Genomic DNA, 23,850 nt, shown 5'->3' with positions numbered 1-23,850 from the left:
ATGCCAGAGCACTGTGCAACATATTCCTGTTCAAATCGCCGGACCATCGCAAATAGGGCTCGGGGGATTACTTTTCTCAAGTAAGATTTAACATTACCGTACTAATGGTTGTATTTTGTGAATAGAATATTACCAGAGAGAGGTGAGAAGGAGCAAGGATCTTTGATATTACTGTACTGAAATCGTAGCCAGCTAGCTAGGCTATGTTTACTGCACCGACCAGTGTTCACCCGGCTATGAACTGAGACTTGTTAAAGGGTTAGTTCACCCAAAAATGAAAATTAAGTCATTAATTACTCACCCCCATGCTGTACCAACCCCGTAAGACCTTTGTTCATCTTCGGAACACAAGTGAAGATATTTTTTATTAAATCTGAGAGCTGGATCACTGCTATAGGCTGCCAAAGGGAATGATACTTGACGGCCCAGAAAGTCATTAAAGAAAATGTTTAAATATTTCATGTGCCTACAGTGGCTCCACTATAAGTTTATCAAGCGACGAGAATACTTTTTGTGCGGAAAAACAAACAAAAATAACGACTTTATTCGACTATTCCATTGCTTCCTTGTGGGCCTAAGACGACGGTTCAAGAGATTTCCAGGACGCATGCGCGAGAACTGACATTCTTCTTCTACTACACACTACACAGCGCGCGTCTTACGCCCGTTTCACACATACTCCGTTTGCAGTGCGTATGCGGTGCGTATTTTTTTCCGTACCCATGTTAACAGGTTAGAGCTTTCACACTGCACGCGGATGCGGTCCGTCGATCCGTTCCAGTTGCGGTGCGTATACAGCAGTGCAGAGATCGTTTACGCACCGAGTCTATTTTTGCTGTGCTGCAAACGCTGAATTAAAGTGACAGCGCACGGTTCGTGGTCAAAATGAACAAAGACTGACCTGAATATGTAGTAATTTCACCATAAATGCATTTAATTCAATAAAATGTAGTAATCTCACCATAAATGTATTTAATTAAATAAAATGTAACCATAAATGCATTTAATTAAATACTACTTTGTTCACAGTCATCTTTTTACTTTAAGACCGGGGTAAAGCAAAGAAAGCTACAATTTACTTCAACAAGGCCCCATAATGAACGACACTCGTCTCATTCGTTGAGGTGGAAAAACGTCTCGGTTACGGATGTAACCCTCGTTCCCTGAGTAGGGAACGGAGACGTTCCGTCGGATGACGACGAATGGGGGTTTCGCTTAGAAAGCCAATCGACTTCGAGTACTACAAAACGAGCCAATGGCAAAGAAATGCCATGGGTCTGCGGAATTTGCATAGCGTAACTCCGCCTCACCTCGTGGGTATTTAAGGAGGACGCTGGCAGCAAATAGGCATGTTTTCTTCGCTGAGGAGCCAAGACTGAGCTCAGGCGATCCCCGCGGTACAGCGGAAGTGGCAGACAGACGGAACGTCTCCGTTCCCTACTCAGGGAACGAGGGTTACATCCGTAACCGAGACGTTCCCTTTCGTTGTCACTCCGAGTTCCGTCGGATGACGACGAATGGGGATACCAGTCTAATCACGCCACCTTCCCAGCTGTCTTCCAGTGCCCTGCGTAAATCTGAGATCCCTGTCGTGAGACTAGCACGGACGAAGGACTCCTATTTAACACAGGAATACCAAGGTACACTGGGGAGCATATCCCAGATCTTAGGGAAGTATGCAATTACTGCCAACCCAGAGGGGGGGACTTAAGAATACACATATGACCCGAGGGATGCATATGGGGAATCACTGGGGTGTCCAGCCGCAGGTGGAATATTTCAACCCCAGGGGTGGCAAGGTGGCTTGCCAAGGGAAAGACACATGCTCAGAGAGGCTTACAGTGGGAATACACATGTGGGGGTAGCTCAGGGAGGTACCATGCACACGGGAGGCACCTAGCCGACGCGCAGGCAAGAGACACTGGCGCCGACGTCAGGAGTGCTGGAGGAACTCAGGGCTTTCGGAGAAGCTCACCTGAGGAGAATATCGCACGTATCCAGTCCGTAGAGTGGAATGGCGAGCAAGCGAAGACACCTGAGCGGGTCCGGTACTAGCTGGTTGAAGCGAGTACATGAGAGGACACAGGCTCCACTCGGAGATTGTAGAATCTGGCGAATGTGTTAGGTGTCGCCCAGCCTGCAGCTCTGCAGATGTCTGTTAGCGAGGCGCCATGCGCTAGAGCCCAAGAGGATGCCACACTCCGGGTGGAGTGGGCAGTCACACCAAGGGGGCACGGTCGACCTTGCTGCTGGTATGCCAAAGCAATGGCGTCCACTATCCAGTGAGACAACCTTTGCTTGGAGAGAGCCTTTCCCTTCAGCTTCCCACCATAACAGACAAAGAGCTGGTCTGAGGTCCTGAAACACTGCGTTCTGTCTACATAGATGCGAAGAGCACGTACTGGACAGAGCAGTGCCAAGGCTGGGTCTGCCTCCTCCTGGGGCAGCGCTTGCAGGTTCACCACCTGGTCCCGAAAGGGAGTGGTAGGAACCTTGGGCACATATCCAAGCCGGGGTCTCAGGATCACGTGAGAGTACGCCGGCCCGAATTCCAGGCACGCTTCGTCAACGGAGAATGCGTGCAGGTCCCCTACCCTCTTAACGGAGGCCAATGCAGTCAGAAGTGCCGTCTTCATTGACAGGAAGTTAAGCTCGACTGACTGTAAAGGCTCAAAGGGAGCACTACGCAGGGCGGTTAAGACCACTGCGAGGTCCCAAGAGGGTACGAGAGAAGGGCGAGGAGGATTCAGTCTCCTCGCTCCTCTCAGGAACCTGACGATCAGGTCATGCTTCCCCAAAGACTTACCTTCTAAAAGGACATGCTGTGCGGCAATAGCGGCGACATAGACCTTAAGGGTGGAGGGAGACAGCCTTCGCTCCAACCCTTCTTGAAGAAAGGAAAGCACAACACTGATCGAACAACTCCGGGGCTCTTCTCGGCGAGAAGAGCACCAGCTGACAAAGAGGTTCCACTTCAACGCATAGAGGTGTCTCGTGGACGACGCTCTAGCGGAAGTGATGGTAGCCGCCACCGCTGGTGGCAGGGTACTCAAACCTGCCTCGTCCCGTCCAGGAGCCACACGTGGAGGTTCCACAGATCGGGACGAGGGTGCCATAGGGTGCCCCGTCCCTGAGAAAGGAGGTCCTTCCTCAGAGGAATCGGCCAAGGAGGTGCTGTCGCGAGGAGTACAAGTTCGGAGAACCAGGTCCGGGTGGGCCAGTACGGCGCGACCAGAGTGACCTGCTCCTCGTCCTCCCTGACCTTGCGCAGGAGTTGCGCAAGAAGGCTCACTGGGGGAAACGCATATTTGCGGCCCCGCGGCCAGCTGTGCGCCAGAGCATCCGTGCCGAGCGTGCCCTCGGTCAGGGAATAATACTGGGCGCAATGGGTCGAGTCGTGAGAGGCAAACAGATCTATCTGTGCGTCCCCGAACTGGTCCCAAATCAGCTGAACCGACTGGGGATGGAGTCGCCAATCTCCCGGGAGGGGCTGAAACCGTGAGAGCTCGTCGGCTGCACAGTTCAGAGCTCCTGGAATATAGATGGCACGAAGCGACCTCAGATGCTTCTGACTCCAAAATAGGAGGTGGCGGGCGAGTTGCGACATACGGCGAGAGCGCAGACCACCTTGACGGTTGATGTACGCTACAGTCGCGGTATTGTCTGATCGGACTAGTACATGCTGGCCCGAGAGCACGGCTCGGAAGCGGCGCAGGGCGAGCTGTACAGCCAGCAACTCGAGGCAATTGATGTGCCATAAGCGGTGGGGTCCTGTCCAGGAGCCCGCGGCAGCACGTCCATTGCACATGGCACCCCAGCCCGTGGTGGAGGCATCTGTCGTTACAACAACATGCCGGGAAGCTCGTTCCAGAGGCACTCCTGCCCGTAGAAAGCTGAGGTTCCCCCACGGGGTGAAGGTCTGACGGCAGGTCGGAGTAACTGGTACTCGGAGCGTGCCGTGTTGCCATGCCCACCTCGGGACTCGGTCGCGAAGCCAAAGCTGAAGCGGTCTCATATGAAGCAATCCGAGCGGCGTTGCCGCGGCAGCAGATGCCATATGCCCCAGGAGCCTCTGAAAAAGTTTCAGTGGAACCGCACTCTTGCCCTCGAACTGTCTCAGGCAAGTCAGCAGTGACTGCGCGCGCTCGCTCGTAAGCTGCGCGGACATGGCGACCGAGTCGATCTCCATACCGAGAAAAGAGATCCTCTGCGCGGGGCAAAGTTTGCTCTTCTCCCAGTTGACCCGAAGGCCCAAACGGGCTACATGGCGGAGTACCAAGTCCCTGTGTTCGCAAAGCTGATCTCGAGAGTGAGCTAGAATCAGCCAGTCGTCGAGATAGTTCAGAATGCGAACCCCGTGTTCCCGGAGGGGAACAAGGGCTGCCTCGACGACCTTCGTAAAGACGCGAGGGGACAGGGCTAGCCCGAATGGGAGAACTGCGTACTGATATGCCTGACCCTCGAAAGCAAACCGAAGGAACGGTCTGTGTCGAGGGAGAATGGAGACATGAAAGTAGGCGTCCTTCAGGTCGATCGCTGCAAACCAATCCTGGTGCCGCACACATTCGAAAACGCGTTTGGCGGTGAGCATCTTGAACGGCAGCCTGTGAAGGGAGCGGTTCAGAACGCGCAGGTCCAGGATTGGCCGTAACCCACCGGTTTTCTTCGGGACAATGAAATACGGGCTGTAGAAGCCGGTCTTCATTTCGGCTGGAGGGACAGTCTCGATCGCACCCTTCGCCAGCAGGGTAGCAACCTCCGCTCTCATGATAGGGGCATTGCCACCGACCAAAGTGGAGCGGACTCCCCTGAAGCGGGGAGGAGACCGCGCGAACTGAATCGCGTAGCCGAGCCTGATCGTTCGTGCGACCCAGCGGGACAGGTTGGGAAGCTCTAGCCAGGCTCCCAAGGACTGAACCAGCGGGGTCATGCGAACCACAGACTTCCCGTCGGTGGGGCAGCGAGGCGGTATGACTGACCCAGACGTGGACGGCATAGCGGCCCGATGTGGGGGTGCAGTCATGAACCGCGCCCTGACAGAGGAGACCAGGGAAGGACGAACGTTCCACGGGGGTCTGCTCTGCCAGGGGTCTGGCGACAGAGGGGGATGAGAGCGGCATGGTCCGGGGACGGCGCGCACTGTCATCCGGCTCTGGGACAGAGGAGGACGAGGGGTGCACGGCCCGGGGGCGGCGCACCGTGTCGTCCAAGAACTCTGTATGCTCAGGGATGAATGTGTCACTTCTCTCAAGATTCTCCCCCGGCCCTCCACCGGGGGAAGGAGTGGTCCTGCTACCACCTCCTGAGAAGTGTACATCATCCCTGAGCAGCCCGTCTCAGGAGCGCCGCTTGACCCGGCATTTAGCGGGGGGCGGGACTGGAGAGGGCTGGGGCGCCTTCCTACGGCCTCCTCCGCGACCGGGCCCGGGTGAAGGCTGCTGCTTGGGCCGGGCGGGAGGGGTGGGAGCCGTAGGAGGGCGCCCTCGGCGGGAAACAGACTGAGTATTCTGCCCGGTCGGCTGAGTGGAGGCAGCAGCGGGCCGTCGGGGCAGAATGTGCTTAATAGCCTCAGTCTGTTTCTGGGCAGTCGAGAACTGTTGGGCAAAATCCTCGACTGCACCGCCGAAAAGGCCATCTTGCGATATGGGGGTGTCGAGCAGCCGGGACCGCTCGGCATCCTCCACATCAGCAAGATTAAGCCAGAGGTGTCTCTCCTGGACCACGGCTGTGGACATCACCAAACCCAGGGAGCGTGCGGTCACCTTCGTCGCTCGGAGAGCAAGGTCGGTGGCGGCGCGCAGCTCATTGAAGAGCCCCGGGTCTGTCCTGCCCTCGTGCATGTCCCTGAGCATCTGGGCCTGGTAGACCTGCAGAATGGCCATGGCATGCAAAGAGGCGGCTGCCTGTCCCGCAGCTCTGTAGGACTTCGCCACTAACGCAGACGAGTACATACAGGCTTTGGATGGGTGCTTAGGCTCACCACGAGAAGAAGCGCTCTGAGGACACAGTTGCATCGCAACAAAGCGTTCAACCGGGGGGAGCCCAGTGTACCCACGGGCAGCGGCCATATCGAGGGGAGGAAAGGCGGATGAAATCAGCGAGCGGTCACGGGAAGACATGGGAGTCTTCCAGGACTTCGAGATCTCACCATGCACGTCCGGGAAGAAAGGTATCGGGGCCTGACGCGGACGGGGGTCTGCAGCCTGACCCAAATACCAGTCATCCAGCCGCGAGCGCTCGGGGCAGGGCGGAGGGTTCCACTCTAACCCGATGCTCGCGGCGGCTCGAGACAGCATGGCCGTCATCTCTGGATCAGACTCTAGCACAACTGTATTCACACCCGAAGGTGGCAGCTGTGATGAGTCTTCACTTCCAGAAGACTCAGACCCACCTTGTGATGCTGCGATAGACATCGCGTCATCCTCTGGAGCGTCAAAGGAAACCCGCGGGACACCCGAAGATGATCCCGCCGGAATCCCCCGAACACTCACGGGTTGCAGCACTGGAGAGGATGCGGCTGGGCACGGACTGATAGTCGGCGCTTTGTTCCAAACCGTCATCCTCAGATCACCCTGGCCACCAGCCGAAGTACTAGCTCTATTTCTAGAGTCAGTAGATCGGGGTGTGGATGAGGGGATGCTGCGATGGTCATGTTCCCACAGAGAGAACATGAGTCATCCACGAGTGCTGCTCTAGCGTGATTAATGCCCAAACACACTATGCACCACTCGTGCCCATCAGAGTCATCAACGAGTCTACCGCAACCAGAAGTGCACGGGCGAGGCATCTTTAAAAAGACGTGCCGCGTGCAAGCTCTTTTGTGAGAAAAAGAAACTCTGACTGTGTTGAAGCGCCCGGGGAGAAACACACTCGCTGTCGAATCACGGACAGAAAAGCAGGAAGCGCGTCCTCGCCGGAGATCGCCGTCACACCAACACCAGAGAATCTCGCTCGTCTGCAGAACTGACAGTACAGGAATGGCTTGTGGAGCGAAGGATCACCTTGGCTCCGAAGCGAAAACATGCCTATTTGCTGCCAGCGTCCTCCTTAAATACCCACGAGGTGAGGCGGAGTTACGCTATGCAAATTCCGCAGACCCATGGCATTTCTTTGCCATTGGCTCGTTTTGTAGTACTCGAAGTCGATTGGCTTTCTAAGCGAAACCCCCATTCGTCGTCATCCGACGGAACTCGGAGTGACAACGAAAGGGAACAAGTTAATTGTGACATGCAAGATGTATTGTATACAGATTTAAATTATGCAAAAGAAAAGGTATGAGTCTGCTGTTTTTGTCAATTTTAGGTTTTAATTTAAAATGTTTGCGATTTTAATATAAGTACATGGTTAAATATGTTACCACTTGCTTGAGCAACTTAATATATAATCTAGGCCTATATAAAAGTAATGCATTGAATAATACGTTGTTTAAATTGTGTTTTAAACGTGAATAGGCCTACAAAGAGAATTGCACTGGAGGCAAAAACTTTTGCTGCTGATAACTTGATTTGATTGATGATTTTTTTAAATACAAATAGAGAGTAAATGTGTTTGTGGTACAGCCGCGGATCAGTTGTGCACTGCAAACGCACGCAGCATATGTGAAAGCACTATAGCGCGTGCTGCTCCTGTACCGCATACGCACCGCAACACGCACCGCATACGCACTGCCGCATACGCACTCAACAGATGTTTTAGTTGAACAGAGTTTTGTTGAAGAAAGGTTCTAAGAAATGTGAAAGAAGAAAATAAGCTTGACCTCCTTTGTGAAAGGTTTTTGTGTAGACTCTTCCAAATCTTCCATTTTCATTTTGAAGTGTAATGGAGCTCTACTGGTTATGAAAATTAGTCACCAATATGGGGTGTCTAGTCAGGACACGGAAGGCAGGGATATTCGTTGAATGGTTTAATACTTTGAAATACAGATGCACAGGCACTATTTCTTACTAACTTTACAGTGTAGGTGTGGTTCTAAAGGAAAGGAAATAAACATCGATATTAACTAACATAAACACAATTGAGGCTAATAAGTCTCCATAGCTACTTAAATAAACAATGCTAAACATGTCCTGAAACATGAACTACAGTAATAATGATATACAAGCTACACATACAACAGAGATAAAGGCTGTCACTGACTATAAACTTTAACATAAAATACTAACATTAACTTATCTATTTTATTTAATTGTAACTTACTTGTGGTCACTGACGCACACGAACACAACCTGAAGCTTAACTTATAAAGTGAAACTAAAAACTGACGGCCATTCTCTGCAAGCCAGGGCATGTCGTAACATGTCAGAAAAGGGGGTGTGGTCTGAGCGAACACTCGCTGTACATGCTCAGTCCAGATTCACATCACTTGAGCCTTTTGCACAGCCGCCCCATAATTCACAGTGTGAATTATCTCCTGGAAAGGCTCAACTATCCACAGGAGCTGTTGTCGAGGCATTCTCCGGGATGGCTGGCAGCTCAATGAGCTTGGCCACTGGTCTGGTATAGGTCCTCTTGTCCACCTGCACCTCAGCAGTCCTCACTTCCCCATCGACACTCTTAATGGTCTTCGTGACTCGTCCCACTGGCCACAATGCCCGAGGTAACCTTTGGTCAATTACCATCACCACTGTACCAACAGTGAGGTTCTCTGTGTCCTTTACCCAATTCTGCCTTGACTGCAAGAAAGGTAAGTAGTTCCGTATGAAGTGAGTCCAAAACTGATCAGCTAACACCTGACTGTGCCGCCATCTTCTCCGACTGAGAATCTCAGACTCAGGGTACACCACTTGAGGAAGGGAAGAGTCGGGCCGCCCCATGAGGAGGTAGTTGGGGGTTACGGGATCCACATCAGCTACATCTGTCGACACATAGCCTAATGGCTTGGAGTTGAGGATTCCCTCTACCTCAATCAGAACTGTCTGCAAAACTTCTTCGGTCACTGTCTGTGCTCCCAGAGTAACGTAGAGTGCAGCCTTAATGGATCTGACTTCCCGCTCCCAGGCTCCACCAAAGTGAGGTGCATTTGGTGGGTTGAACTGGAAACGGATCTGGTGCTTAGCCAACTTGGTCTGCAGCTCTTCGCACATGGCCTCAAAACTTGCTTTGAGCTCGTGCTCCCCTCCGCGGAAGTTGGTCCCACAGTCAGAGAGAAGCTCAAAGGGAGTTCCCCGTCTAGCCACGAACCTTCTGAGTGACATAAGGAACGAGTCGGTCTCCATGTTGGGCAGCACATCTAGGTGAATGCACCTGGTGGTCATACACTTAAAAACTATTCCCCATCTCTTTTCCGTACTCCGACCTCGCTTGACCTGGAACGGGCCGAAGCAATCTACTCCTGTTGAATAAAATGGAGGCTTCAGGAGGCGGAGACGACAAGGGGGCAGATCTGCCATCTTAGGAATAACAGGCTTTCCTCTCCATTTCTGGCACTCCGGGCAGGATCTCTGATGACGCCGCACAGCTTCGCGGCCTTGGAGGATCCAAAACCTGCGCCGGAGCTCTGCAAAACCCTCTCTGATCCAGAATGGAGTAACTTGTTGTCATACTGTCGTATGATAAGTTTGGTAATATGGTGCTTAGGTTCTAGCACAATTGGGTGTATGACATCTTCTTCCAGACTTGTAGAACGGCGCAACCTACCACCTACTCGGATAAGGCCCTTAAAGACGTCGTACTCGGGAGCAAGTGACAAGAGCCGACTGCTGGATGGAAGTGCTTTCCCTGTTTTTAGGCACTTTACTTCGTCTGGAAAGCTATCATATTGCGCTCTCTGAAGGATTCGGAGTTCTGCTTCTGCGTAATCATCTGCACTGAGGGCGCTTGACTGGGAGGCCGCCGCATGCAGTGACCGACTTGTTGCCTCAAGGAGATCTCCAAAGGTAGAGTGGTCTTCAACGGCTAGGATCTCTGCAGCAGTAATGGCTGACATAATGCCACAGAACGCAGACCTCTTCATCTCTGTCTCATCTGGGACCTCCACGAAAGAAGTTGTGGCTGGCCAACTCTCACGTGGTAGCCGAAGGAAGGCAGGACCTTGGCTGAACTGGTTTGGCTTGGCTAGGTTGAATAGTGTCATCCCTCTGGTGATAGCATCTGCAGGGTTATTCTGTGTGTCCACATACCTCCATGACCGGTGATCCGTTAGCTCCTGAATCTCAGATACACGAGTCCCTACAAACACCTTGTATCTGCAGGACTCTGACTGTATCCAGGTAAGTACTGTGGTGGAGTCAGACCACAGCACTGTGTCACTCAACTGAAGGGTGAGCTCTCTCTGGATCATCAGGGCAAGCTGAGCTCCGGTAAGGGCGGTACAGAGCTCAAGCCGTGGCATTGACTGTTGTTTCTTCGGTGCCACTCTTGAGCGTGCCAGCACAAAGGCTACATGGACTTGGCCATGAGGATCCTCGCCACGTAGGTAAGCAACTGACCCATAGGCGGACTCTGATGCATCACAAAAGACGTGAAGCTCGAGGGTGATGGCAGTTACATCCAAGTCCAGTGGGAAGTAACTCCGGGAGAGACTGACCATTGGGAGCTGAGGGAGCTCTTCTTCCCATGTAGTCCAGGCTTGCAAGAGGTCGACCGGTAAGTTTGGGTCATCCCAGTCGCGATCTTTGGCCCACAGTCTCTGGACCAAAACTTTGGCCCTCGTGGTGAAGGGCAGGATATGACCTAGGGGATCATACTGGCTTGCTAGTATCTTATAGATATTTCGCATGGTCGTCTGACTTGGGGCAACCGGTCGATGCCTGTAATGGAGTGTATCTTCCATGAAGTGCCAACTGAGGCCCAGCGTCATCTCTTGAGCTTCACCATGCGTCTGAGAAACCCATCTTTCGCTGCTGTCAGACTTGGCCTCCTTAGGCAGGTTGCGAATCACCTCTGGTTGGTTACTGGCCCACTGTCGAATATCGAAGCCACCTGCAGATAGAAGGGTTCTAAGCTTTGTCACAAGGTCACTGGCTTCTACTAAGGTGGGTAGACTCTGCAGGCAGTTATCAACGTAGAAACACTGTTCTACACTGTGGCGGACATTTCCCCCTGGTTGACTTGACTCATTGACGTGTTTCTGGAGAGCAAAGATCGCGCAGCAGGGACTGCACGTCGTCCCGAACGGCAGGACCTCCCACTGGTACACTGATGGCTGTTCGTCCGTCTTTAGATCTCTCCAAAGGAACCTCAGCAAGGGCTTGTCTCTGTCCAGCAGGCGGACCTGGTGAAACATCCCTTTAATGTCTCCACTTACTGCGACTCGATGCTCTCTGAAGCGCAGGAGGACTCCAAGGAGTGAAGGTCCTAAGGCTGGACCAGGAAGGAGGTAGTTATTCAGACTTTGTCTGCCAAGCTGGAAGCTGCAGTTGAAAACAATCCGTTCCTTGCCATTGTGCCTGACCATGTGGTGGGGCAGAAACCACGACTCCTCTGATGAGTCCGCCTCGCAGTAAAGGAGTCAATCTTGGTGGCGTACCCAGCAATCTCCAGTTTCTTGATCTCCTCCTGGTAGGTAGATGCACGCAGTTGGTCTTGTACTAACCTCTTCTCTGTGTTTCGCAGGTTCTTCATCACACCTTCCTTTGAAACTTGCAGCTTCGGCATGTTTGGGACTCGTAGAAGGGGTGTAGCGTACCGATGCACTCCATCTACTTCTACACGGATGGTCTCGGCCTCTAGTAGGTCCACTGAGTACTTGTCCTGTCTGGATCTGGTCACCAATCTCTCACTTTTGAAAGGCAGTGTATCTAACTGCCACAACCGCTCAACTTGACTGAACAGCTCAACAGAAGGGGAGGAAACTGTGGTGAACAAGCACTGTGTGGTGGGAAGCTGTTGCTGCAGGGATTTTGCTGGACCCTGGAGTGTCCAACCAAGCTTGGTCTTGACTGCTGCAGGACCACCAGGGGGACCCAGATGAACTGGCTCAATTGGAACAATCAGATCAGCATTATTCGATCCAATCAGGAGGGTTGGCTGAGCTCCATCGATGGAGGGGTTTGCCAGACCTTGTAGATGCCGATATCTTCTCTGGAGCTGGGTAACTGGGTAACTGTACTGAGAAAGGCCTAAGTGTTCACCTGTGAATGCGCCTTGGATGGAGAACCTCTTTGTTGGTTGGGAGGCTGGAGTGATCGTAAAAGACACGTGAGCCTGACAGTATCTTGATGTCTTGGCGGATAGTACGGAGTGTGAGGTCTTCTGCTTGACCCTGTACTCCCAGGCGGCGTGCTGCAGATGAAAGCAGGATGGTTCTCTCAGAGCCATCATCTAACACTGCATACGTGTCGAGCACTTTATCCTGGTATTGCAAATTGACTCTGACAATCTTTAACAGCACCTGGCTATATCTATTTGGCTGATCCAGGTAATGAGTCTCTGCTGTCGACATGATGGTGGGCTCGTTCTCACTCCTCTGGTTGACTTCATGAAGAACGGAGAGGTGTTTCGACTTACAAAGGCGACACGGCTTCTTGAGGTCACAGGCAGAGGCTAGGTGAGAACGTCCACATCTCCAGCACCTCCTCTTGACTTTAATCCAATCCACCATCTCTGATTTGGTAAGCTTAGCAAAGCTCTCACATTGGCTGAGGTAGTGTTCTGCCTCGCAGTAAGGGCAGTATATCTTACCCTTCCCTTGGGTTCGAATAGAATGAGCTGCTTGAGAGGGTGTGTCGGATGGATGGTTACTGGAACTGCCTGTCCCATGCATAACAGTAGTGATCTTAACCTTGGACTTATGCTGCTTAAATTCTCTATTGTCTTTCTCACTGTGAGCTTGAAGTGAGGGCTCAATGTCCAGGCATCTGACTTCTGCCTTCAACCACTCTGAAAAGTCAGTGAGCGTTAACTTCAGTTTATCCGGGTCCTTCCTATACTGTTGACGACGAAATCTCTCTTGCTGGTGCTTGGGGAGCCTGCTTAGAAGGCGCTTCCCATTTGAGCCGCAGTGGAGTTCCTCATGGCCTTCACCTCGGAGAGCTTTCAGCATCCCGACAAGCGACTGCACTCTGATAGAGAACTCGTCAAGAGCTCTATCATCTCGGATGAGGGGTATGCATTCCATGTCCTCTATCTCCTTCAGCACAAACTGATATGGACGTCCATAGCGTTCATCCAGTGCTTTCAGAGCTTCAGAGTAGGGCATATTAGACTCTGCATGAGCTAGCACGAGGCGATGTGCATGTGGCACCTTGACATGCTTCAGCAAGATGGCATACTTGAAATGCTCGGAGTGAGAAGGATGAAGAAGTGTGCTAAGGGAAAGGCGTAGCTCCACATATTGAGCTCTATCCTCCTTGGTGAAGTCAGGAAATGTTGGGCCTTCTATATTGGGGGGTGCATGCTGATACCCGGTGGAGGGATAATGAGCCAGCATGGCTGGGTTCCCTTGGTAGAAGGGTTGGGGTACATAAGTAGGCTGATATAATGACTGGTGCACGGGTAGAGGCCTTATCTGATCGAGAGCTGGATTTACATTTAGCGATCTGGGAGGATCCACATGTGGGAGATAGATATGAGGTTCAGGTGGCACCAGATGTGGATTTCCCAACTGAGGCTCCCTACCTTTCTCGTGTTGGCTGCCGGGTGCAGCTGAGTTGGGCTTACAATTACTTGAAATGGGGTAAGACGAGAGTGAGCTATATGATGAGGCATTTCTTAGAAAACCTACTGAATGCTGTAGGCCCTGGGGTGACCCCTTGGGATGGCTGGGCTGAAGGTGAGCTGGTGAATCATGTTCAGTATCCTGCTTGATAGCCTGAACATCATAGCGTGGATCGAGCGTGTGCCTAGGAGGTTGAATGACTCGGCTAAGAGGTGGAGGAAGTGTCATTTGTTCTAGCTGATGGGTAAGGTCTGCAGCTACGCTTGGGTAATCCTCAGTTCTGTGGTGGTAAGGAGCAAGGGCTGGGGAAGGCTGTGGTTCACCTCCTCTGTCTGGGTAGAGTTGGCGTACTGGGGTCTGATGCCGTGATGACCTCCTTGACCACCGAGCTGAGGTCTGAGGGGAATGGTGCTGCAGGAAAAACTCCAAAAGCTCTGTTTGTTTCTTGGCCGTTTCACTCTGTTGCCGTGCTGTCTCCAAAGCCTGATGAACAATGGCTTCATTTGCATTCTGCATCGGTGTCATTGCGGATATGCTTTTAGCAGGACTGAGTAGCTTTCTCTCCTCTCCGTGCCTGTGCATCTGCGCTAAGCTATGCTGTTCGGTATATTCAACTAAAAAATCATCCAGATATCTTGGGCGTTGCACTGAGCGTTTGGGGCGCACAGGTGAAACAGGGAGGCTGATTCCTTCTTTACTGGTTGCCATATCGTTGACTCGATCCGGCTCGAAGGACCATAAATTGTAATGGAGCTCTACTGGTTATGAAAATTAGTCACCAATATGGGGTGTCTAGTCAGGACACGGAAGGCAGGGATATTCGTTGAATGGTTTAATACTTTAAAATACAGATGCACAGGCACTATTTCTTACTAACTTTACAGTGTAGGTGTGGTTCTAAAGGAAAGGAAATAAACATCGATATTAACTAACATAAACACAATTGAGGCTAATAAGTCTCCATAGCTACTTAAATAAACAATGCTAAACATGTCCTGAAACATGAACTACAGTAATAATGATATACAAGCTACACATACAACAGAGATAAAGGCTGTCACTGACTATAAACTTTAACATAAAATACTAACATTAACTTATCTATTTTATTTAATTGTAACTTACTGGTGGTCACTGACGCACACGAACACAACCTGAAGCTTAACTTATAAAGTGAAACTAAAAACTGACGGCCGTTCTCTGCAAGCCAGGGCATGTCGTAACATGTCAGAAAAGGGGGTGTGGTCTGAGCGAACACTCGCTGTACATGCTCAGTCCAGATTCACATCACTTGAGCCTTTTGCACATGAAGGTTTCCCAAGGACAAGGATGTGAGGAAGAAGTGGGAAGTGGCTTTGAGGAGAGAAGGATTCACTGCAAGTTTTTCATCAGTGCTTTGCTCTCAACATTTTAAGCAGGGCGATTTTGATAGGACGGGTCAGATTGTTCGACTCCGATATGTTGTTATTCCATCCGTCTTCAGCTTCCCGGTTCACCTCCAAAGAGTAGGTGTATCATCATAAGGCTATTAGCATTCATAAATGTAAATATTCTATTATCAATCACAGGGAAGGGGGATGTACTTATCCCTTTATATATGTATTGTATTATGTATTATGCTTCTTCATTTTAGTTGGAAAAGGGCAGGGCTACGTCTACCTCCAGAAGAGCTGAAGAAAGCCTGTCCGTGGCCTCTCAGGATTCCCAAGAAACGGCAACCTCACACCCACAACCTCAGCCTAATTATGTGAATATTTCTACTTTAAACATCATATCATAATGTTCCTGGACATATTAAAATCTCACTTATTTGCTGCAACTCATATTAAACACACTCACAAATAACCCCATACACACACAATTGAAGACACGATGAACATGCATTCCTGACACACACACACACACACACACACACACACACACACACACACACACACACACACACACACACACGGTGCTGGCAGTGGCTTTGACATGGGATGACTATAAGAAAGATTGTGGGCCATAAACTAGTGGTGTCAAAGTGATGTTTGTGAAGTGAAACATTACTCAAACCATGTTCATCCCTCTTTCTACTAGGATCATGGCTATGCCTTGCCTGCTTCTCCTGCCGCTCTTAAGACCAGACTCAATAAAGCCTTCACAAGAGTGGAAAGTCTGGAGCGAGAGAAGAATGCCATGGCCAGAGAAAAGAGGTCAAAGACCACAGTGAAGAGTATTTTGGGTGATTTGAGGGAAAAGAACCTCATTAATGAAGAGCTCAAAGAGAAGCTTGAATTCTACTCCGCTAAGACAAAATTAGCATTTTGAAATACATGTACATGTTATTCTTACTCTCTTTATAAAACTCCTTAGTTATTATCTTAAGGGGACTTATTCATTTTAAATCATAACATTTCAGATCTTCAGATAGACCTCATGGCAAAGCAGGGCCATGAGTACACAAAGGACTACAGAGAGTTTGCGCTCACGCTCCATCTACAGGGTCCAAAGGCACACAAATACCACATGGTGCTTTCTTGGGGTGTCTTGTTTCGCCATGATCAGAGTAATAAAACTTTTTTCTTTTGCAGGTACTTGTCGGTCATCGGATTTGTCATCAATATCGACACGTTGATGCTGATGATTCCTGAACTGCTCCAAGTTCAGCGGTATGTGCCCACCTACAGGTTCAGCCAGGATCACTTGGAGCTCTTATTTAATTCAATCAGAGCGTCAGGTAGGGTTGGTGCTCTTTAAATTACAATAAATTCTGAAAATATACCTAATGAATATCTTTATGTCTTGTGAGTAATGTATGTATTGTGTGCCTGTTTTCCATACAAGGCGACTGGAATAACAATCCATCGGCACGCCAGTTCCAGGCCATCTCCCGCCGTCTGATGGTTCGGTGTGGTGTCTCATCTGGTAAGACAGACAATGTGGCAGCCCTTAGATAACACTGTTTCCCTGTCTGCTGTGGAGATGTCCTCTGCTGAAGAGCACCCATCTCCATTCGCCAACATTTCGCCGTGTGTGTGTGTGACCACAGTTATCTCCCCACTCGGTTTGGTGGTCTGGTGGTCAATGCTCTGGTCTACATAGCAGGGTTTGTATTCCGGCAGATTCTACGAAAGGTGTCCTGTGATGTGTGCCGTGCGAGCTTGGTCAGAGATGCTGTACCATCTTCATTTGAAAAGAGCAACCACCTTCTAGCCCTGAAAAACGACGGCGGCCTAGTGATTCCATCACAAGGCACAGTGAAGGGTTTTTTTTTTTTTTATCTTTGTAAATTAAGGTTGCTTTGTTCTTATTTTCTCTGTTCTATAAAGTGTCTTTGAGTACTGTGTAAAGCACTATATAAATATAATGTATTATTTTGTTTATTATTATTATAAAGTGCTGATAGCTGCAGAGAGGGTGATCCGCCGAGCTTCAACGGTGCAAGCTCCTAAGGTGTCGACAGTCACACACATCGTCCGGCAGGAGATTGGAACGGAGGATGTTTTTCTGCTTGGGGAACACATTGAGGAGACAGTTTGGCATCGACAACCATCATTCTGATTTGTTGTCATTGGTTGTGTCTGTGTTTCTCAGGATAAGGCTGCACCACATTGCCAAACTTACCTCTCTTGAACTGCAGAAAGGGAGCACCAGAAAGAAGCTCTGCAAAACAGTCCTGTTTTAGGGTTTTTAGCTCATGTAAAGCGTGTGAGTGGGGCTGCTAAATGTCAAGGGCTGGGAGGAGATGGATGCAGAAGAACGTGGTAGTACAGTGTGTGAGACAGAGAGAGACAAATATATATAAAAAAAATCAAGTAGACTATCATTTAATCATATTGTTTCTTCAAATTATTAAAATATCTAACTTTACTCTCACTATCTGTTTCTGCTTCTCTATCATATTTATAGTGTGTGATTTGCAAAATACCCATCATAGCCTACATCACATTTCATAGGGTGACCAGACATCCCTGTTTTTGGTTGCCTGTCACTGGCTAAATACAGGAAAAAAAAACTACCTCTGTCCCCGTTTTGTATTCTAAGACACAACCGAACACTGAACATGGTAAGCTTTGCAATCCTTTTAATGACATCGTGCCACTGAGAAATTAATGACAGAAAAATGTCATTTATTTACATGACTATTCACAGTGTAAAATAGACTTTATTCAAATACATACAAAAAAGGCTTTCCACCAAAACATTCTCTTAAATAATATTTTCAATGTCACCATGTACATATATACAGCATAATAAAAATACTTTTTTTTAAAGAAGCCACAGATTTATCTATAACATTTATGATGAAGATTTGGTCCCTACAGGGTGCAGGGTTAGGAGGGTGAGAGGCACAAAGACCAAAAGAAGCTAAGGGATACTGAAAATTTGGCAGTAATGTGGGAATACATTAGCAGCAACTTCCCATGTCAATGAGTAAGTGGCTCTTGACTATCATAGATGTTTAAATAGCAACTATACATCATTTCATTATATCCTTCTGGTTGTTACTTCAGTAAATCAAATTTGGTCACTTAATGCAGAACTGTCATTTGCAATTTTCAGCAAAGATATCAAAGTTCATATACGTGTTACAGTCCTTATTCACAGAAATTTGCCATGGTTCCGTGTTCTGAAAACCATATGACATGAACCTCTTTTGCTAGAGGCAATGTTATCGAAGCCATGTGGAATAATGATGGGTGGTTTAAGAATGAAAAAAAAAAAAAAAATAAGTTCAAGTAACTTTTTTTTTATATATATAGATAAGAGCTTTTTTAGAATATCAGGCAAACAAAACTTCAGAAAGATGTTGTTCTCCTGCCAAAAGCGAAATCTTTTGCAACAACATCATTCCTGAGATTTTAGTTTATAATCAACAATGATTTTTGGAGTGTACAAGACTACATTTAATTATAAAACCTCAATGTCACTCAAACCTCCAACTTTAAAGAATTGCTTTGTAACTCGCCTTTTTATTGGTGGAGAATATTGCTGATAAAGATCTACTTTCCAGTAAATAATCTTGTCTGAAACTGAATGCAGCAGTGAGTTTCCAGACTCTATTCTTGACTGAAATTAAAATTTTGAAAACATATTGTTGATCAATGCCACGTGTCAAAATGTCACAGGGAACTGTGGGAGGAGAATACAAAAATGCAAATGAGATGAGGCAGAATCTGATGCCATTCAACCAGTTCTCTTTGGCACAATTCGATAGGAAAAAACGTCTAAGAAAAAGAAAAGGAGCAGTGCGTTTATGACCATCTGACATAGAAACATTCCCATATCCCCCCAGTCCTGAGGTTTAGAGACAACCCACCAAGTCCTCATCGATAAAATCAGCTTCAATACTGCTAAAAACTGGAGACACACGAGTCCCAAGTAACGTTACATAAATAGTGCAGATCTGTGCGCGAGTATTTCAAGTAGGGCAGATGGAGTGCTCAGAAACCGTCCAGATGATTCATGCTGTTGGCTCTTAAGTGAATCTCCTCTAAGAAGTTCTCCAGCTGCTCAATCAAGACCCTCTTCTTAAACCTGTGCACACGCACACAATGTAATTAATTAGTAATAAGATATATTAATAGAATAGAAGCATAATTATGGCTTAATGCATTGGAAGTGCATATACGTGCAGGTGCAGCAAACATGTACCGAAAGTATACTTCTTTTGATAGCACACAAACACATGCACACCAGAAGGCTTCATCCTTGTCCAGTGTCTGTACTATTTCTCTCCACAAGTTGACCAATTAAAAAAAAAATACTTTGAGGCCATCCTTAAAAATATTCTTGTTTGCCGTAACCCGACCGACCCTGTCAAATTAGGACCGACCCAATTATTTATTTATTTTCCCTTTTAGTCCGACCGACTTGCCGGTTGTAAACTTGCATTAAGACCGACCGATTTTTTTTTTTTACTCTTCAAACAACTAATACAAATGCAATAAAATAATATACATTTATTATAGTAAGTATTGTGAATATAAATTGCGTAGGCTACGTTCTTTCTTTTAAATAAAAACCCGTGGCGTCATCTATTATGATTATGTTTACACCATTGGTTTACGCATGTCACACTATGGCCTGTGCGTTCGCTTCGTTTCATTCACTGTCAATGGTTCGCGCTCGGTGATGATGGCTGCGGCGCGGCTGCTTGTGAAATACGTCTGTATGAGCCTACATTTAGTCGCTCATTATTCGAAATTCTTAATGGTTAAATAGGGAATCGATGTTAACGGCCTTTTCTCGGAGCCCGTCCAGCTCGTCATGACATGCCCACCGTGAACGCGCGTCACACAGCAACTGCAGGCTCTGACAAACAAACACACATAAGTGTGGGAAGCCAAACACACCGAAAGGGGGACGAAACGGCGCGGTGTGTTACAGAGTTCGCGCTTGCGCTGACTTGTAATCTGCGTGGCTCAATGGACAGAGACGCGCGAGCGCGACAGACTCGACAGCGCAGAGAGAAGTGTTTGCTTGCGCCAGCCAATGGTCAGAGCGGCGGGAACTAATCTCACCAGCGCCGCGCTGACCAATAAAACAGCACATCCCATACCGAAATGTACTAAATTGCACAAAAGAAAATCGACCATTCCATAATATGTCAGGACTACTTAATCGGCCTATAGTTTCCTACAATGCGCCTAGCTATTTGACCTCACTGATTTCCGTTAACAATAGCAGATGTTTATGGGTCAAATCTCTCACTCTCTCCCTGCAACTTTTTGTTACCCTCCTTTCCTGCCCCTAGGCCAGAAAGGGGGCTTGTAACAGTATGGGTCAAATGTAAACGAATGGTGCCAAACGCGCTGTTTTATTGGTCGGCGCGGCGCTGGTGAGATTAGTCATTTTAATTTATTTGTTTCCCTCTGAAAATCCACTTTCATTGAAATCTAGTGGCTCCTTTTTTTTTTTTTTTTTTATTCTGCCTATTTTTTTCCAAATGAATGCAGCTGGAATTAATGCAATAAATATGTTTTTTTTTTTTTACAAAGATTTCAAATTGTTTGTGGTCTATAACCTGTATCAAAATGAGGTTCGCAATGGTGCGCCCGAAGGCATGGGGGTTGAAGACCCAGTCAGTGACGTCACGATATGCAAATTTGTTTAAATTCATACCGACCTAATCACTATGACCAAAATTATCCTTTTTTTTTACATTGAATCTTGAAAAAAAAAATAGAGACCTACCTACCGACCCTTTATTTTTTTTTTGCTGTTACTGCAAACCAAAATATTTTTAAGGATGGCCTGAGTTTTGTCAAACTCTAGTCTAAATGACTACTAACAAAGTATATACTGTATGCATGTATATTAGATATAATATATATACACATTTACACACAGCGTTTAAGTCCATTTCTCAGATGCAAGCCATTGCTTACGCAGCACAAGTGCCCAATACTGGTGGGACCCTTGCAATGTGTTTAAATATAACGCCCTAAGCCCTTGATCACTTGCGGGTAAAATAAGTGCGAGCAAAGTGAGATGCTGTTGTGAAGTCACAGTTGTGTTGTATTGTTGTCTATAGATCTGCATGAAGTGCACATGAGTACAGTGGACTCGCTTCCCCCAGTCAGAATCGAGGGTCTGTCCAAATAAACTTCCCTCGTCCACTAGAAGTTGAACGCACTTCAAAATGGTGGCTGGGATTCCACCGAGGAGAAGTGCTTAGAGAAGTTTGCGAATGCATGTCTAAAAGTGGAGAAAAACGCAGGAAATGCATGCACCTATTGTTGCGTCTCCAGTAGTTTGTTGTTCTGTCTGTTTCTTTTTTGACTGCGAATCCAGTGCTGCCACCTTGTGGACCAACTGATTAGTGGCAAAAAAAATTCAAGGCGCATATGAACTGAGCATAGAGTGAAAATTCTGGCTCCATGCATTCTTAAAAAAAATGTACATATCATACACTGCAAGTATATCCTATTGTGTATGCATAATTTTTTTTAAAATTTGGGCTTTACTCTTCGTACAAATACCAATATGTAGTTAATCTACCTCATAATGTTGAATCTGGAGAAAGGATTTTACCTGGCAGCCTCTTTGATTATGCTTTGCAGGAAGATCAGACGTGTTTCCAAACTGCCCTGGATTTGCTTGAGGAGGTAGAAGATTTTTTCATAACCTGCGTTAAGGACGGGGGGTGGTAGAAAGGTTTGATGTATGGTGTCATGAGCAATGTCCAAAAATAATTGTAAAACCACTGGAACAAATGAATTTCCCACGACCGGTAATATTGTACAATGTATAAATAAATAGAACAAAATGGAACCCAGCTGTAATAATATTACAGATTTTCACATTTAGCAAAAGACGCCAACAGTGGATTTCACAAGACAAAGCGTTGGTGGGGGAGACCACCCCTCCTTCGCTTATTGGACGCCATCCAGGAAAGAGCATTAAGAGAGGAAATGATAGAAACACTTTAGCAGTGTTTAGTTGCAGACATCTGCACGTGTTGTTACTTACGTCTTCCAGGTTTCCGGATCTCCTTGGTGATGAGCACTCGGAGTTCAGAGTTCAGCTCCTGGCTCTCTTCGTTTCTGATTTTCTTCAGCTGGCAGGGGGAAGGGTAGCGGCACGGGGCCTCCTCTTCACCCTCACTGCCCAGAGAGAGCTCGCTCTCGCTGGACTGGCCGTTTTCCTGAACTCCGTCCTGCTGGTTCTCAATCTCATCTGACTGGAGGTGGTTCCTTTGCTCGATCGGTTCAGACTCTGGCACAGGACTCAGCTCCTTGTCCGAGTTGTTGTTGTTTGACTCGAAATGGTTGGTGATGTGGTTTTCCAATTCTGTGTAATCATTATCTGCTGCTGTGTTGGATCAGACAAGAAACATGCACAAGTAAAATTGGAGCTTCCATGTTTTAGACACCAAGGAACCAGAATTAAGTTGGATGATTGTAACACCTGCTACTAAAACTTTATTGGTTACTTACTTCTGGGTGGTGTTTTGGGAGGTGTATATGCCCGTCCCGGCCGAAGCAGTGGAGACATGCAGCGCCTGCGTTTGGGGGCCCCTACCCCAGCAGGACTACTGGACTCTCCAGGACGTTTGCCTTTGCCTTGAGTGCCAGTAACAAATTCATCTGCCTCATCCACCATCATCGCCTGACATGAAGAGAAAAAGTGCTATTTGCCTGAAAGTCAAATCTATGTAGTGCTTCTTTTTGAAAGCCTGAGATCTAAAATTACCTTCTTGTCCAATTTGAAGGGGTTACCAAAAGTGTGCAGACGTTTAGGCTGATCGGGGTCTGCCTCTCTCAGAGGGGCTGGGCAATGCTTCAAGAAGTCCTGATAGTTGCCCATCTGAGCTATAGGCACACTGTGAAGCTGATCTAGAAAAAAAATACAGATTTGAAGTTACATAAATAATGTTCAAAAATGACCATATAAATGGCATCATGAAATTAAACTTATCATATCACAGATTGAAGTTAAAGGCTTGCAGTTCTTTCAGAAATCAAACTAAATGTAATTGAGAGAATCGTCCAGACATTCAAAAAACTGCTCCACGGAAATCAATAACCATTTATGGCTGACTGTCTGAGCATTACCTTGATCTTGTCCTTTCAGAATGCAGATGCTAGAATGCAGAAGGTTCCGCCTCATGCGACTCAGCTGGTCCAGCAGATGAGCTCTTGGGATATCATAGGGGTTCCGCAATCCTTGTGGTTTTAATGCCTGTGTTGTCAAAGAGAATAATGATAAAGATGAGGGATTCGAATTGGTGATGAGGGATCTGAACTGACCATGGATAATTTGCTAAACAATACCCTGTTGAAAAGTTGGTTATGCACAAAAAATGTGATTCTAAAAAGCAAATGTTCCATATATACTCAAAACACTCACAGTCAATTCCAGCCTTTTAAACATTAATCTCACACTGACTTGATTTAAATTTAGAGAGGTCATATGTATTCTTTGTGGATCTCCTGGTCTTGAGCACATGAAAACAGTACAAAACATCTACAAAGTGTGCAGTAGTGTACATGCACGCACTTTATTCAGAGCAGCTAATTGAAAGCCGGCAAACTCCTTGGTGTTTGCCTCCATTGGCAGAGCTGGCCCATCTCCTATGATACTTTGTAGCAGCTGTGTGAAATCCTTTCTGTGGGCCAGAGAGAGGGCGGAGCTTCTGCAGCGAAGTTTAATCCCACCTTCTGGCACCACCTTTTTCCCTACTGATGCACAAACTCTGTCTGCCTCGACCTTCGTCTGTAATATACACAATTTAATAATTCATAACTTCATAAAGCACTTTAAGA

At 47.7% G+C, this 23,850-nt stretch overlaps 2 protein-coding genes across 3 annotated transcripts in view; one reads left to right on the top strand and one right to left on the bottom strand.

Annotated features, from left to right (window-relative positions):
- Nucleotides 1–17,178, top strand: LOC130085810 (THAP domain-containing protein 6-like). Its single transcript, XM_056251765.1, has 8 exons — nt 1–80; nt 14,910–15,102; nt 15,231–15,344; nt 15,677–15,879; nt 15,994–16,128; nt 16,171–16,316; nt 16,424–16,504; nt 17,174–17,178. Exons 1-8 carry the CDS (start codon nt 1–3, stop codon nt 17,176–17,178), a joined length of 957 nt encoding a protein of 318 aa, XP_056107740.1.
- Nucleotides 17,179–18,364: 1,186 nt separating this feature from the next.
- The window catches only part of ints6 (integrator complex subunit 6), a 30,851-nt gene continuing 25,365 nt past the window's right edge, over nt 18,365–23,850 (bottom strand). The window contains exons 12-18 of one of the 2 annotated variants that reach the window (XM_056251931.1): nt 23,585–23,800; nt 23,140–23,266; nt 22,778–22,920; nt 22,522–22,693; nt 22,055–22,396; nt 21,617–21,710; nt 18,365–19,117 (exon numbers count right to left, since the gene is read on the bottom strand). In XM_056251931.1, coding sequence (XP_056107906.1) covers nt 19,024–19,117; nt 21,617–21,710; nt 22,055–22,396; nt 22,522–22,693; nt 22,778–22,920; nt 23,140–23,266; nt 23,585–23,800 — 1,188 coding nt within the window. In that variant the 3' untranslated portion in view covers nt 18,365–19,023. The remainder of the gene's footprint in view (nt 19,118–21,616; nt 21,711–22,054; nt 22,397–22,521; nt 22,694–22,777; nt 22,921–23,139; nt 23,267–23,584; nt 23,801–23,850) is intronic. The other variant, XM_056251932.1, reaches the window with a different exon arrangement.

Source organism: Rhinichthys klamathensis, unplaced genomic scaffold (assembly GCF_029890125.1).
Source record: "Rhinichthys klamathensis goyatoka isolate OS25496 unplaced genomic scaffold, OSU_Roscu_1.1 h1tg000090l_1, whole genome shotgun sequence".
Classification (NCBI taxonomy): domain Eukaryota; kingdom Metazoa; phylum Chordata; class Actinopteri; order Cypriniformes; family Leuciscidae; genus Rhinichthys; species Rhinichthys klamathensis.
This window is presented reverse-complemented; position numbering and strand designations above follow the sequence as displayed.

Coding starts and splice junctions, on each gene's coding strand:
- LOC130085810 (XM_056251765.1), top strand. CDS start 1: ATGCCAGAGCACTGTGCAACATATTCCTGTTCAAATCGCCGGACCATC. Junction 81..14,909: donor CGGGGGATTACTTTTCTCAA/GTAAGATTTAAC, acceptor TTGCACATGAAG/GTTTCCCAAGGACAAGGATG. Junction 16,317..16,423: donor TAATTCAATCAGAGCGTCAG/GTAGGGTTGGTG, acceptor TTTCCATACAAG/GCGACTGGAATAACAATCCA.